This window comes from Ictidomys tridecemlineatus, chromosome 16 (genome assembly GCF_052094955.1).
Source record: "Ictidomys tridecemlineatus isolate mIctTri1 chromosome 16, mIctTri1.hap1, whole genome shotgun sequence".
Taxonomy (NCBI): domain Eukaryota; kingdom Metazoa; phylum Chordata; class Mammalia; order Rodentia; family Sciuridae; genus Ictidomys; species Ictidomys tridecemlineatus.
The window spans coordinates 9,926,003-9,940,452 of NC_135492.1; the positions used below are offsets into that span (position 1 = coordinate 9,926,003).

Here is a 14,450-nt window from a genome sequence, read left to right on the forward strand (position 1 = left end):
GGGACTAAAGTTCCAAAGTCAAATGCTGAAACTGAGGGGCAACAAGCTAGGACCCAGATCCCATATAACCTAGTGAAAAGAGAAACAGGTACCAGGGTTCTTGAAATGAAAGAAACAAGAGAGAGAAATATAAAATGTTTTCATGTTTTTCCCTTCTCTTTATCCTTCTATTTCCTTTTTCCTTTTAGCTGAGAAAAAGTTCAATAAGATTAGAAAATTCCTCACAGGAATCCAGGCAAATGATTCTTCTATTTAAGAAGGGAATACTTTTTAAGATATTTTACACTCAATTGTACAAGGAGAGGAAACTTATCTTAACAATGATATCTCTGATATAATTAAGAAATCAGAAAAAGAACACTCAGATTTGAAAAGATTTGTATCCAATGCTTTTGGCCTCTTTAACTGTTAGGTTTTTCATATGCAAAGTCCATTTACCTAAAATAATTTTCTTCCAATTATGTTAAATAACTATGAAACAGAATGACCTACAGTACAAACATAAGCATGCATAAGTATATATATACACACACACACACACACACACACACACACACACACACTTATACATATATGTACACACATACACAGAGATAGACTAATTCTGCTCAGGAAAAAAAAGACTTAATGAACAAAACATTTAATGGATTTTTGGACAACACATAATCTATACTTCCAAATAAAAAGGTATTTCTGAACATATGATCAAATCATAAAATCTGGGAAAAATTTATATAAAAGACTGGAAAAATTATCTCATCTTCTTTTTCTCATTTTACTGTATTTTTTTGCAGCATTTCCCCCGTTTATATGTGTTTATATTAATATACAGTTCATTAACATTTAAATCTTAGTTTCTGCTTTTTTTCCCACTTCACATTTAATTGTGAGCATTTTCTATACCTCAAAGCTTTGAAATAAATAAATCTGCCTACTATTCCATTAATCGAACATACAATAACCCCTAAATGAATTATGTTGTGCTATGTCTTCAATCTAATACACTGTTCCATTGAAAAACATTACCAAAATCTTCAAAGCATAGTTATTTCTTTAAGATAGATTACTAGACATATATGCTACATAAAAGGATATTTATCTAATTTATCCCATCTTTTATCCCACTTTTAAGACTTCTGATACATATGAAACTACTGGTCAGGATGGCTGTAAGAATTACCAGTTCTACCAACTGCACCCACACTAAATTATTTTATAAGGTTAGTTTGACTTAAACCACTAATTTGTGTTTTAGCAACTGAAAAAGAAAAAAGGGGGGGGGCAGTGACTATATAAAATAATCCTTGTGCTTATGTGCTAAGGTATAAGTAAGTTAATTTACTCACAACAAGACCAGTTCTCCAAAAGAAAATGGCAAAGGATACAATCCCAAAGAAAACAGTGAAAACTACAGGCTTCCATGGTAGTCCATAAAAATCAGGCCCAGGTTGAGTATCATCAGGCAATGTAGTAAACAGCTGAAAGAGACAAATTAGAAGAAATGGGAAACCTTAAATTTATAACAAAACAGTCACAAAGAATCATGGTAATTCTAAACCAACCTCCTCATCAGAAATCCACCTCCTCAATATTTTCCAATAGCTTCTTCAAGAGAGAGGATACTGGCAGTCTCATATTTTTTGTTTGCTTGCAGTGTTTTCAAGTATAATGAATCTAAATACTTTTTAAAAAATATTTATTTATGTATCTTTAGTTTTAGGATGGACACATTGTTTTGATTTTATATGCTGCTGAGGATTGAACCCAGTGCCTCATGTATGCTAGGCAAGCGCTCTACCACTGAACAACAACCCCAGCCCGAATCTAAATACTTTAAATTGAGCATACATTTCTAGTTTGTAACAGGCCCTATATCATCACATTGTCTAACACCTGGCTAGAATCCCTCTGGATCATTCTTTTCTCTTAGATAACCTGGTTTTTATAATTTAAAAAATTCATTTAAGACAAAAACTTAAATATATGAAAGAACTAATTAATTTTATGGCAACAAATAAAAACAATGATGATATATGTATAAGATTTTAAATCTTACTTCTATTCCACTCTTATATAAACAGATAAGTGACATGTAATTTCAGACAACTCTTGAAAACTGGCTTAGATAAACTTCTCTGAATTTAACATCCTTCTATAAAATTCAGAGCCTAATTTTAAATGGTTGCTCAAAGGCAGTGCAGTAAACACCTGCCTACTCTTCCCTGTTTTCACCGCCCTCTACACATAATAGGAGATAACTGTCATTTGGGCCCAATTCCCCAGCAGTCTCCGTAGGGAAAAGACCTGTAGTAATGTTAGCTGTTTGAATTGTTGGCTGCATTTCGGAACATACCATGAGGTTGTCACCTCTATTCCGTCAAAAAAAAGTGCAAGTGGGGAAAGCTCAAGTACACTCTCACTGGCCTCGCTTAGCCATACAGTCACGTCCTGCCTGCCTTGGGCCTGACACACTCCATTTCTCCGTCGCGACAGTCAGTGCATCCACTCCTCCAGAACTCAGCCACCCGCCTGCCAGAGCTGGGGTCCCTCCCTGGGAATAAGACCGTCACCTCCAGTAGCTTGGCTATGAGGGCTGCATAGAGCACAGGGGTCCCAGGAGCTCTGGGTCCCCCAGGGAAACAGTGACAGAAGGCACAGTGGCAGGTACTGAGTCCATGGTGTAGGGACAGCTGAGTGGAAGCGACGCTTCCCTGCAGAACAGCACAGGACCCTCTCTTTCACCGTTTCCTACTTCAGTAGGACCCAGCACAGGGGGCGGGTACTGGGAGTGAACTTTGCCTTCCTCCACCACAGGCGCTTTCCGCCCAAGGCATGTAAAAGGCCCTGGGCGGACAGCAGTGAGCAGAGGGAGGATGGCGAGGGGCGGGCCGGGAGCAGAAAGAACCAACTGCGGAGCCCAGCGGGGGGACAGTGCGAGGAGAGCAGAGCTGAAGAGTCCAAATGAAAGGACTCCAGAAGGAAAGAGGCTCACCTGTCCCCGGAACTGGGAGAGGACCAGTGATTTAGAAGGCCCTGGAGGAGCCAGGGAACTAGCAGAAGGGGATTATAGGCAGAGACTAGGAAAAAGGAGAAAGTCAGGCCTCCCAGCCCCTCCCAGAGCAAAACCCTTTTGTCAACGTGTTGAGACACCAGGTACCTACCTGCCCCCAAAGTGCAGACAGAAGAGGAGAAGCTTCTCCTGCTCCCTTCTAAAGGACTACTGCTCAGACTGGGCTTTCCTTCCCTGCTCACTCCAGTCCTGTTACTTTCTCCAAATGTGGATGACACTCTTTTTAAAAAGCCTTACCCTAAGGAATCATGTTATTATCACCCCACGCTGGTGGCTTCATTTCTGGATGCCACATTTTAAGGTTGCATGACTTGTGGAAAAGAACAGAATCATGAATAGCCCCCAAAAAGCACGTGCTAAAAATTGAAGAAACTGGGGACGTTTAACTTGGGGAGGGAATGAACATATGTGGATCTTTAAAAATCTGTCGTCAAGTTGAATATACTCAATTCAAAAAAACAAGAATAAGCAGGAAAGCACTGAAAAAGAAGAGCAATGAAGGGTACAGGGAGGGCAGACTATATAATTAATTCATGTACCCTCGTCCAAGCCCAGGAATACATAGAGATTGTGGGACAGAATAGAGAATCCAGAAACAGAACCAACTGGACATTTGGGGTACAATAAAAGTTAGTTTGGGGAAAATAGACTTTCTAATAAGTAGTGTTACCACATGGAAAATTATAAAATTGGATTTTTCTCTACTTATTCAAAAGATAAACTACAAATGGCTAAGAAACATGAATGTAAAAATAGAAAGTAAACAAGTAATAGAAAATATTGGGTGAAATTTTCTATGTATTGTGAGTGGGCAAAACCTGCCTCATTGAAAAAATCTTTCCTGGCTGTATCTAAACCTGCTACACTCACACACACACACACACACACACACACACACACACACACACACAAGCAGTTTGACAATGACAACCTGAGAAAAAATATTTGCAACATATTATTTTCTAAAGAATCATGTTCCTGAAATATAAAGAACATTATAAATAAAATGGCCAGCAAACCTATACAAAAATGGGCTGAAGAAATAAACAGATCTCAGGAAAAGAGATCCAAATAGCTATAACATATGGAAACATGCTCTGCTTAGCTCATAATGAACAAAATACAAATTAAACCACACCAAGATACCATTTCTCACTTGTATTGGCAAGATCCAAACGTTTGACAACATACTCAGTAGGTGAGAGAATGTGGGGGAATACAAATTCTCAGACACTGCTGATTAGTATACAAAATGATACAACCCTTATGAATGAGATTTTGCAACATCTCCCAAAACTGCTTATATATTTACCTATTAACTCAACAATCCCACTTTTTTTTTAACTTTTTCAGTGCTGGGGAAGGGTATCTAGGGCAAGTGTTCTACTGTGAGCTATAGTCCCCCAGCCCTAACTTCTAAAGATACTGGGAATACAACAACAAATGTTTAAAACTTGTATTTACAAAACTATGTTATTCAAGCATGAATTATAATAATACAAGATGGTCACAAAAGGCTGAAACAACCGTCATCAATGAAAGTTGTTGAATAAACCAAAGAAGAAAGAAAATAATTTTAAATACTGCTAAGAGCTGGTTTCCAGAATACATTTTTTAAAAATGAAGTAGAGAAAAAATATTTATAGAATACTATTTGTGTCTTAGAAAGTGAAAAAAGATGAATATATTATTTCTTATAGCTTTGAGGTAAAATTGACATGCAATAAATTACATGTATTTAAAGTGTGCAATTTGATAAATTTTAACATGAAATTATGAAATCACCATTATAATCAAGATAATGTACACATCCTTTACTTCCAAAAATATTCTCATTCTCTAGGTAATTCTGCCCTTTGTCACCCTTCTTTCTTGCCCCCCACTTTCCCATTCCTCCAGCAAAATGTCTATCTTAATAGATTGCTTTGTATTCCTCAAGTTTTATGTGTATGGGATAATATATTGTATTTTCTATGGCTTCTCTTATTCAGCATAATTTGAGATTCATCTACATCAGTTTATCTATCATCTATTTTTATTGCTGAGTAGCATTTCATTATATGTAAGTACCACAATTTGTCTATCATCTATTGATAGACATTTGGATTTTTTTCCAGTTTGGGGCTTTTACAAATAAAATAGCCAAGAACACTGATATAAAATTCCTCCTATTGCTATATAACTTATCTTTTCTTTGGAAAAGAATGGTTGGATATGACTGGTGTATGTTTACCTTTTTAAGAAGGTGATTCTACCACTTTATATCCCCACCAGCTGTGTACCCATCCAGTTCCTCCATCTCTTCTCCAACCACTCAGCACAATTGTCTTTAATATTAGATATTTAATAAGTGTGTAGTGGTAACTCTTATGCTTCAAAATTTCATTTCCCTGATAATTATGTCAAGCATTTTTAATGTATTTACTATCTGTTTATCTTCTTTGATGAAGTGTTATTTTACAGGACTATATTTTTTCTAATAAGTTCTAAGAGTTCTTCATATATTCTTTTTTTTAAATATTTTTTTTTTATTTTTTAGATATTGGTGGACACAACATCTTTGTTTGTATGTAGTGCTGAGGATCGAACCCGGGCTGCACGCATTCCAGGCTAGCGCCTACCGCTTGAGCCACATCCCTAGCCCTCTTCATATATTCTTGATGCAAGTCTTGATAAATGCTTTACATTAATTTCCTCCCAGCTTGTGTTTTGTCTATTTCATTCACTTCAAAGTGTATTTTGAATTACAAAGGTTTTAGTTTGATGAATCCCACATTATCAAATCCTTTTTAATGCTTTTGTGGTCAAATTTAAGAAATCTTTGCCGAACCTAAGTTCAACAAAAATTTTTCTCTTATTTTTTTCCTAGAGGTTTTGTAGTTTTGAGTTTAATATTTAACTCTGTGAGTTAATTCAGGTGTCTAATGCAAGGAATGAATCAATATTTTGCATATAAATATGTAGTAATTTCAGTACCATTTGCTGAAAAAACTTTCCATTCTCTACTTGTCTTTCCATCTTTGTCAATGACTGTTGCCATATATATTGTGTATCTACCTCTGAATTCTTGGCTCTGTTCCAATGTTTTGTCTGCAATCCTGATTACTGTAGCTTTAGAATATTTTTTTCTTTTTTTCCTCTTTGTATGGTACTAGGGATTGAACACAGGACCTTGCATATGCTAGGCAAGTTCCCTACCACTGAGCTACATCCCCAGGCCTAGATTAAGTCTTGAAGCCAGGTATTCTAGGTCTTTTGCAATCAGCTTGTCATTTTCTACAAAACTCTGCAGGGATTTTGATTGGAATAATGTTAACTCTGTGATTAAACTGGGATGAATGAACACCTTAGTCTTCTGACTCATAAATTAGGTATATCTCTCCATTTAGGTTCTCTTTAATTTCTATCAGCAATATTTTATAGTTTTTAATATATACATTTTAGTTTTTGCCACGTTTATGTTTAAATACTTCATATTTTTATTCTATTGTACATGGAAATCTTTAAAATTTCAATTTCTAATTATTCATTGTTAATGTATAGAAAATATAATTGCTTTTAGATGTAAATTTTATCTGTCAACCTTACAATAGTTTTTTGCTAGATCATACCAGATTGTATCTATATATATTCATGTTATCTGAAAATAAAGAGAATTTTATTTCTTCCTTTCTAATCTGAGTGCATTTTATTTATTTTTCTTGCCTTAGTACACTAGCTATTTCCTTACTGTACCCCAGTACAATGCTGAATAGATGTAATGAGAGTGGACATCTCTGTTTGGTTTCTGATCTTGGGGAAAAGTATTCAATTATCAACCATTAAGTATGAGGTTAGCTGTATTTTTTCAGAGGATGTTTTAAGCTCCCTTCTATTCCTAGTTTGTTGTTGTTTTTCTACATCAATAATCAATGCTGAGGGGCTGGGGTTGATACTCAGTGGTAGAGCACTTGCCTATCATGTGTGAGGCAATGGGTTTGATTCTCAGCACCGCATATAAATAAGTGAATAAAATAAAAGTCAATCAACATCTAAAAAAATTTTTTAAATAATAATCAGGGCTGATTTTTTTTTTACATGTCGATGGGATTTATTGTCATCTACTTGTACATGCACACAAAATATCAATATAATTTGGCCAATATTACTCCCCAACATTTCCCCTCTCTGCTATATTTTTTAAATGCTTGTTTTGTATCTCTTGAGCTAAACACAAAGATTGTGCTTTTAGGTACATCAATGTGGTAAATTTCATTGATTTGCAAATGTTAAATAAATTTTGGATTCTTGACATAAATCCCCATCATCAGCCTAGTTTTTGTCTATGATGTATTTTCCTTTTACATATTGTTGTATTTGACTTAAATTTTGGTTTAGAATTTCTGTACAGATTCATTGGAGATCCCATGAGAGGTATGTGGTTTTCTTTTCTTGTTATATCTTTGTCTTGGTTTGGTGTAGTGATAACACTGGCTTCATAAGAGAAATATTTTTTTGCTTTAATATTCTACAAGGGTTTAGTATTACTAATACTATTAGGAATTAGTATCATTTCTTCCTTACAGGTTTAATTGGATCACCAATAAAGCTGGTGGAATGAGATGAACCTCATTACCCGAGGTACATGTAGGACTACACATGTGTTGTGTACAACTAGGAAAAGTTTTGTTCCATTTATATACAATGAATTGAAATGCATTCTGCTATCATGTATAACCAATTAGAACAAATTAAAAAAAAACTCACTGATATTGGCTATCAAGGAATTACTGTTAAGTTGGGTGATGGCCCGTGGGTTCATTATACTATTCTCTATGCTTTTCTTTAAAGCTTTTCTAATTAAATTTATTTTTTAACTAGTACATAGAAACAAACATTATAATTATTGAAGTAGGTAACATGACATTTTGATGCATGTATACACTATGTAACGTTTAAATCAGTTAAATATATCTACCTCCTCAAACATCATTTCTCTATGGTAAAAGTTTCACAATCTTTTCTTCTAGTATTCTGAAATGTACAGTATGTTATGGTTACCTATAGTCCTCTACTATTGTCTCTGCTTTTATTTGAAAGTTTCCATGATAAAAATACTAAAAATAATTTTTAAATTAAGATATAACTTCAAATATTTAAAGGATTTCTATGTAGAAAATAATTCAGTTTTATAAAGGAAATCATGTGGAGGAAAATTTGGAGTCAAATACAAAAATTAACTAGACAACAGAAGAACATATAGCCTTGTAAGAGAGTGACTCATGCTAGGAAATACTGGTGTACAGGCCTCAAACTACTCGTCAGGGCCACAGTAAGGAAAATAACAGCAATGAGTGAGAAACTAGACTAACAGCCTTCCAAGGTTTCTTCTAACACTAAGATTCTACTAAAATTCCATTGATCAATGAATCTGATTGGTGCACATCTCCCAAACACATCAGAGCCTATTACTCTCCAGTCCTATCAGATATCATACTACTTGTTTAAGATTTTACATTGACTTGTTCATAATTTTTGCATATATTTGTTAAGTCCTTTTCTTAAGGCTTTCAAAAATCACAATCATGCCTTACACCTGTTAGACTCTTTTAGTCCTTGCACAATGTCCTTTACATACTGGGCCATCAAAATGCCTTTTTGAAATCTCCTTTCAAATCAGTCTCATAACATTGTGCCTCTTCTTTGCCACTCACTTCTATGTCTTACCTATCACCGTACAATCACTGACAATACCTGCACCACATTTGTGTCCCCCAACCTAGACCTAGAGGAGGGCTCTGTGCATACCTAAAAATATGAATACAGAAATCCTTCCCTTATCATGAGGCTGTTAACTTTCCAAGTGATGCTGATTCATTCTGATAATCAAATTATGACTGTGGAAGACTGCTTTAATCACTGGAAATATCATTATTCTAACTGCCTGGCTTGTACATACCCCTTACCCAGGTGGCTGCCACCATCATGAACAAACATGGAGCCAACTGAAAAATGATTTGTTTCTCCCCACCACATCTTTTCCACCCTGGTGGTCTTTCCTCCCCAGGTATTCATTGTCTTTATACCACCTTCTGACTACCTACATGAGAATTAGGGGGTGCGTGGGGGTAAAACCCTTCAAAATGCCAGACACCTCACCAGACATTTTACCTTGTCAAATCATTTAATTCTTATGATTGGAGTAAGCATTATTTACATTTTTCAGATGAGGAAAACTTTTTTCAAAAGTTTAGTTATTTGCCCAAACTTCTAAATGATAACCTTGGGATTTGAAACCAGATCTACCTGGCTTCAAAATCTATACATTTTACAAGGAAAACAACAACATCATCTTTCTTACACAAGCCTTGAAATAACACAACCTACAGGAAACAACTTCAGTTGAGGAGGATTACTGTCACAATGGCCCTAGGACCATCTTATCCTCCAACCTTTAGAGCTTTCTCATTCCTATAATTAAACTCTAAAAGTCCAATATCAACAAATACCAATAGGGGGGAGGTAAGTCCTAAAATGCTTAGATAAGCTTCTAGACAGATTAAATGTCTTGTTTGGATCATGATTTTCTTTTGAAAGATCAGCCTTAAGTGACTCTAAAAAACAGACCTAACCTAATCCCTTTCATTCTTAAAACTTTCTAAGGATCCCCACTATTAATGGTCTAATGCTACTTTGGCTCATGACTTCCTTTAAGATTTGCTGGCCTCTCCAACAGGCCCATCCCCCTCCAACTTCACACTTTACAACACCAACTATTCACATTCTCCTGCCCTCCCCAAATATCCTTTCTTCATGTTTCCATTTCTCTGAACACATTTCTTCTGACTGCCAGCTTCCCCCACCACCCCAGCCTGTCTAATCAACAACAAACCACATGTCAGACTCCTGTTTGCCCTTTGCCTGTGCTTCAAACACATCTCAACCACTTTCTGACCTTATTGATCACCCTTCCAACCATAATAAATGCATTTATGGACAATAATGTTCTACCATCGAATAAATACCTCTCTTTCTGCCATTATCTTACTGTGTTTCAAGTGAATGCTGTTATCTCCCTGCCAGAATGAAAGGTTCTGAGGGGAAGAACCAAGTTTTTATAGGTGTGCAAATGTCCAGCCTTGGTAGACAGCAAATCTTCCTCATGTGCTAAACCAAGTAGCCATTAAAGCCACACCCCTATGGCTTTTGTTTCAGGAGCTATCTACTCAAAGGATCAGGAGTAATTTTCACAGACATTTTAAGTTCTTCACTTCATGACCAGAAGCCACTTAAAAACTAATAAATAATCAACATTCTAATTGAAGAAACTATGTCAAACTTACCATCTTAGACAAATAAAGCAAGAATGAATGTAACAAGAAAAGTATGGTGGTGGCATCTTCTGGCTCTTCCACCTTTATCTCTAGTTGGTTTTCTGTATCAGCAGCATCAACAGGAGTACCTTCTGTTATAAGTAGCTCTAAAATTGAAAGGGGAAATGGCTATTTTATTTTATGCTATAGAATAAGAATTGTCTGTCTTCAGTTTCAATATTCATCGAGTGTTTCACTAAATATATGAGTCACAGTGCCTGGAATATGTGGCTCTCCTAAAGACAATTAACACAGAGAAGAAAACTTCAAAATCTTAATTAGAGCTATTAGACCCTTCAATTATAAAATGAACAATCTCCAGTCTACTCTCCACTACTTCCATGGCCATACAACTGCTACCAGAACAATATTTACTCAAGGGAAAATTTAAAACCAGAGATATATAGACCAGGGTCACATTCAACAAACATGGATTTAGTGCTAGTGAAACCTTGTGTTTAAAATTTTAGGAAAGCTGAAAGAGAGGGAGTCTTGGTTTGCAGATTTGCAGGTGGAATGAGCCAAGGCTTAACACAGTATCTGGCACCTGGCAGAGATACTCAACAATTATTTATTGAATGGACAGATGACAGCTATTTAAAAAGAACACAGTAATATCAAGAGAGACTAAAGGGAATTGGATACAGACCTGCATTGAGGCTCTGTGAATGAGGTAGAATTCCAGTAAGAACTGAGAGCTTGTAGGGGTAAAATTTCAGTATGAGTTACAGCCTGGGGTACGTTTGATTAAACAGCAGGAGTCCAACATGCAGTTATTAAGAAGTTGGACCAGTTGCTTCTAAGGTCTTTCTCAACCCTGAGATTCCCATTCACTACTATTTTTTTAAGCTTTTGCCTAATTTTTTTTAGTTTAGTTTTTGATGGACCTTTATTTTATTTATTTGTATGCAGTGCTGAGAATCAAACCCAGTGCCTCACATGTTAGACAAGCGCTCTACCACTGAGCTACAACCCCAGGCCCTCCATTCACTATTGGTCTATGAATTTGACTGCTGGTGAAGTCTGCACCATTGGCTCAGCATCTCAGCAACCTGAGCGGGCTGGCTGAGGCGCCGGCAGAGCCGGAGGGGACACACGCAGGGTCCTGAGGCTCTGTCACTCCTGCGCCCCACCCGTCATCCTACGACCCCCTAGCCCAGCAGGGGACTGGGGGATCGGAGCCCCATGCGGCCCCAAAGAGCCACCACGAAGACCCTGGGCTGCCCGCCCACCTGTGCACTCACTGCTGCATTCGTCGTCTGCACAGAGTTTGTGCTTCCACAAGGGCCAGCCGGTGCTCGGGTCCAGTTGGCCCGGCACTCGCCAGGTCAGCCACAGCACGAACAGCAAGAAGAGCAGCACTGGCGCTGCAGCCATGTTGTGGTCACCTTGGGGAGTCGGTGACGGGGTGGAGTAGGCTGTGGCGGGTGTCAGGGGGCAGAGGCGGGGCTCAGGGGGGCGGGTGGGGTGGGTAGCAAAGCACAGAGGGGTGGCGCCCGGGAAGGCTTAAGCCTTTCCCGGGTGACACCTCAGCAGGGATATCTGGGGGTCAATCCACAGACTCTACTGGAGAACACACGGAGCTGGAGCTCCGTCCTTCTCTAGTCAAGACCTTCTCATGGACTGAAGACCTTCTCCTCTAGTCGCTGCCTTGGCAACTAGAACTCTCCTTCTCGTCCAATCACCTGCCTTTGCTTCTGTGCCCTCACAAGCGACCCTCCACATGATTCTAGTAGTCACCCACCCATCCACCCCCCCCCCCCCCGCCAACTGGTCCTTTCTGGCTTTCCTTAATGTCTCATTTCTGGTCCATCCTAAACTAGCCCACTCCACTTCACCATCACTCCCATCCCCCATTCCTGGTCTAGTACCTCCTTTTCTGAACTACCAAATCCCACCCATGACTTGTCACAGCTAGTCTATGGTTCCAGGCTCCCTCCCCTTCAATTTCCTTGAGGTTCCTTGAAGCCCCACCCCAAGATCCCTCTGATTAGGAAAGGGGAAGGTGAATGGAACTGTGAGTGAGGGTGTAAACTGGAGACAGTGGCCTGCTTTTGTTTTAAGGCGGGGACAGGTGGGGGCAGAGAGATGGACATTAGTCTTCAGGCTAAGATCTTGAGATTCTTATCTTTATCCGTAAGGGAAGAAATTATTTAATTCAAAAGCATATTTTTAATTCTCATTTTGTGCTACCAAAGCCCTAGCATGGTGTGGGAGTGGATGAAAATCAAAAGACAAGATATCTGGTCCTGGTCGGAAAAAGTCCACATCTTAGTGGGAACCAACTGACAAAACCGATTGTCAGAGAAGAAAGCTAGTAGCTAACATTTATTGAAAGCTTTATGTCCAGTTGTTATTCTGAAGGAAATTTTATTTTATTTTTTCTGACCTCTAAGAGGGATCTTACATTTTTCTACTTCCCTTTCCAAGACTATTCCCTCTTTTGCACTGTGTAATCTTGAATTTAAATCTGAATTAGTTGCATTGATTTTCCCTTGTGTTAATAGTCAAATTATGATACAATTTGAATTATTGAAATGCATATGGAGGGGTTTCTTTTCTTATTTTTAATGAAAACTCACGTTTTTTAAAATTAGCACCTGGGGACTATAGGTGGAGACTTAATATGTAGAGTCATCAGCATGATAATTGTGATTAAATAAACACAAATCAGTTCATGACAGATGATTTCACTTACTATTATAATCAGCTTTCTCCTCTATAAAACAGCACAATTAGTCCTAAATTAACATTCACTAATTGTATATTAGAGTTTCAAGGAAAACAATGAAGAGTTGGTGACTAGCATAATGATTGAGATGTGTTTTGACATCAGTAATTATTATTATTTTTAAGATGGGGGTCTTGCTATGTTGCCTAACCTGATCTCCAACACCTGGACTCAAGCAATCCTCCTGGCTTGGCCTTCTGAGTAGTTAGGACTACAAGTCACCAAACCAGCCCAGTAATTATTGTTTAGTAGATCTCTTTTTGGACACTAAAATCACTACTAATATGATTGTATATGTTTGAAATTGGTTTTAGGAGCAACATACAGATTTGATGCAATTCCCATCAAAATACCCATGAATTGGTGTGAATATACTTAGTATACAATGAGAGATATGAAAAATTGTGCTCTATATATGTAATATGAATTGTAAAGCATTCTGTTGTCATATATAAATTTAAAATAATAATAATAATAATAAATGTCATTTTTCCAGAACTAGAACAAACAGTCCTGAAATCCATTTGGAAGAATAAAATATTCAGAATAGCCAAAACAATTCTAAGTCAATAAAGCAAGCTGGAGGCATCATCACAATACCTGACTTCAAATTGTACTACAAAGCTATGGAAATAACCACTGCATGGCTCTGTCATAAAACCAGATACATAGACCAATGGGAAAGAAGAGAAGACACAGAAAAAGATCCAACACAGTTAACACTCATCTGATTCTTGACAAAGATGCCAAAAACATATTGGGAGAAAAGACAGGCTTTAAACAAGTGGTGCCAGGAAAATTGGTTATCCATATGTAGACAAATAAGATTAGACCCTGTACAAACTTGAAAGAGATCAAAAGCCCAGGAATTAGACCAGAAACTATGCAAATCCTTGGAAGAAAATATACATTTGAGACTCCAGCATATAGGTACAGGCAATGACTTTCTTATTAGAACTCCTAAAGCTCAGAAAATAATAACAAAAGTTAATAAACAGAATGGCATCAAATTAAAAAGCTTCTGCACAGCAAAGGAAACAATTAGTAACATGAAGAAAAAACCTAAGGAATTGGAGAAAATATATTTGCTAACTACTCTTTTTTTAAAGAGAGTGAGAGAGAATTTTTTAATATTTATTTTTTAGTTTTTGGCGGACACAACATCTTTGTTTGTATGTGGTGCTGAGGATCGAACCTGGACTGCATGCATGCCAGGTGAGCGTGCTACCGCTTGAGCCACATCCCCAGCCCTGCTAACTACTCTTTGACACAGGATTAATATCCAAACTATATAAGA

General features: G+C 37.3%; 2 protein-coding genes across 2 annotated transcripts in view; one reads left to right on the plus strand and one right to left on the minus strand.

Moving 5' to 3' along the window:
* The window catches only part of LOC144371433 (uncharacterized), a 77,242-nt gene that overhangs the window by 22,194 nt on the left and 40,598 nt on the right, over window positions 1-14,450 (plus strand). The window lies entirely within an intron of this gene.
* LOC144371466 (transport and Golgi organization protein 1 homolog) lies at window positions 1,296-11,821 on the minus strand. Its single transcript, XM_078033775.1, has 3 exons — window positions 11,667-11,821; window positions 10,393-10,529; window positions 1,296-1,478 (listed from the first exon to the last, which is right to left on the minus strand). Exons 1-3 carry the CDS (start codon window positions 11,797-11,799, stop codon window positions 1,311-1,313), a joined length of 438 nt encoding a protein of 145 aa, XP_077889901.1. The 5' UTR covers window positions 11,800-11,821; the 3' UTR covers window positions 1,296-1,310.

Coding starts and splice junctions, on each gene's coding strand:
- LOC144371466 (XM_078033775.1), bottom strand. CDS start 11,799: ATGGCTGCAGCGCCAGTGCTGCTCTTCTTGCTGTTCGTGCTGTGGCTG. Junction 10,530..11,666: donor TGCAGACGACGAATGCAGCA/GTGAGTGCACAG, acceptor TTTCAATTTTAG/AGCTACTTATAACAGAAGGT. Junction 1,479..10,392: donor TGCTTTATTTGTCTAAGATG/GTAAGTTTGACA, acceptor TGTCTCTTTCAG/CTGTTTACTACATTGCCTGA.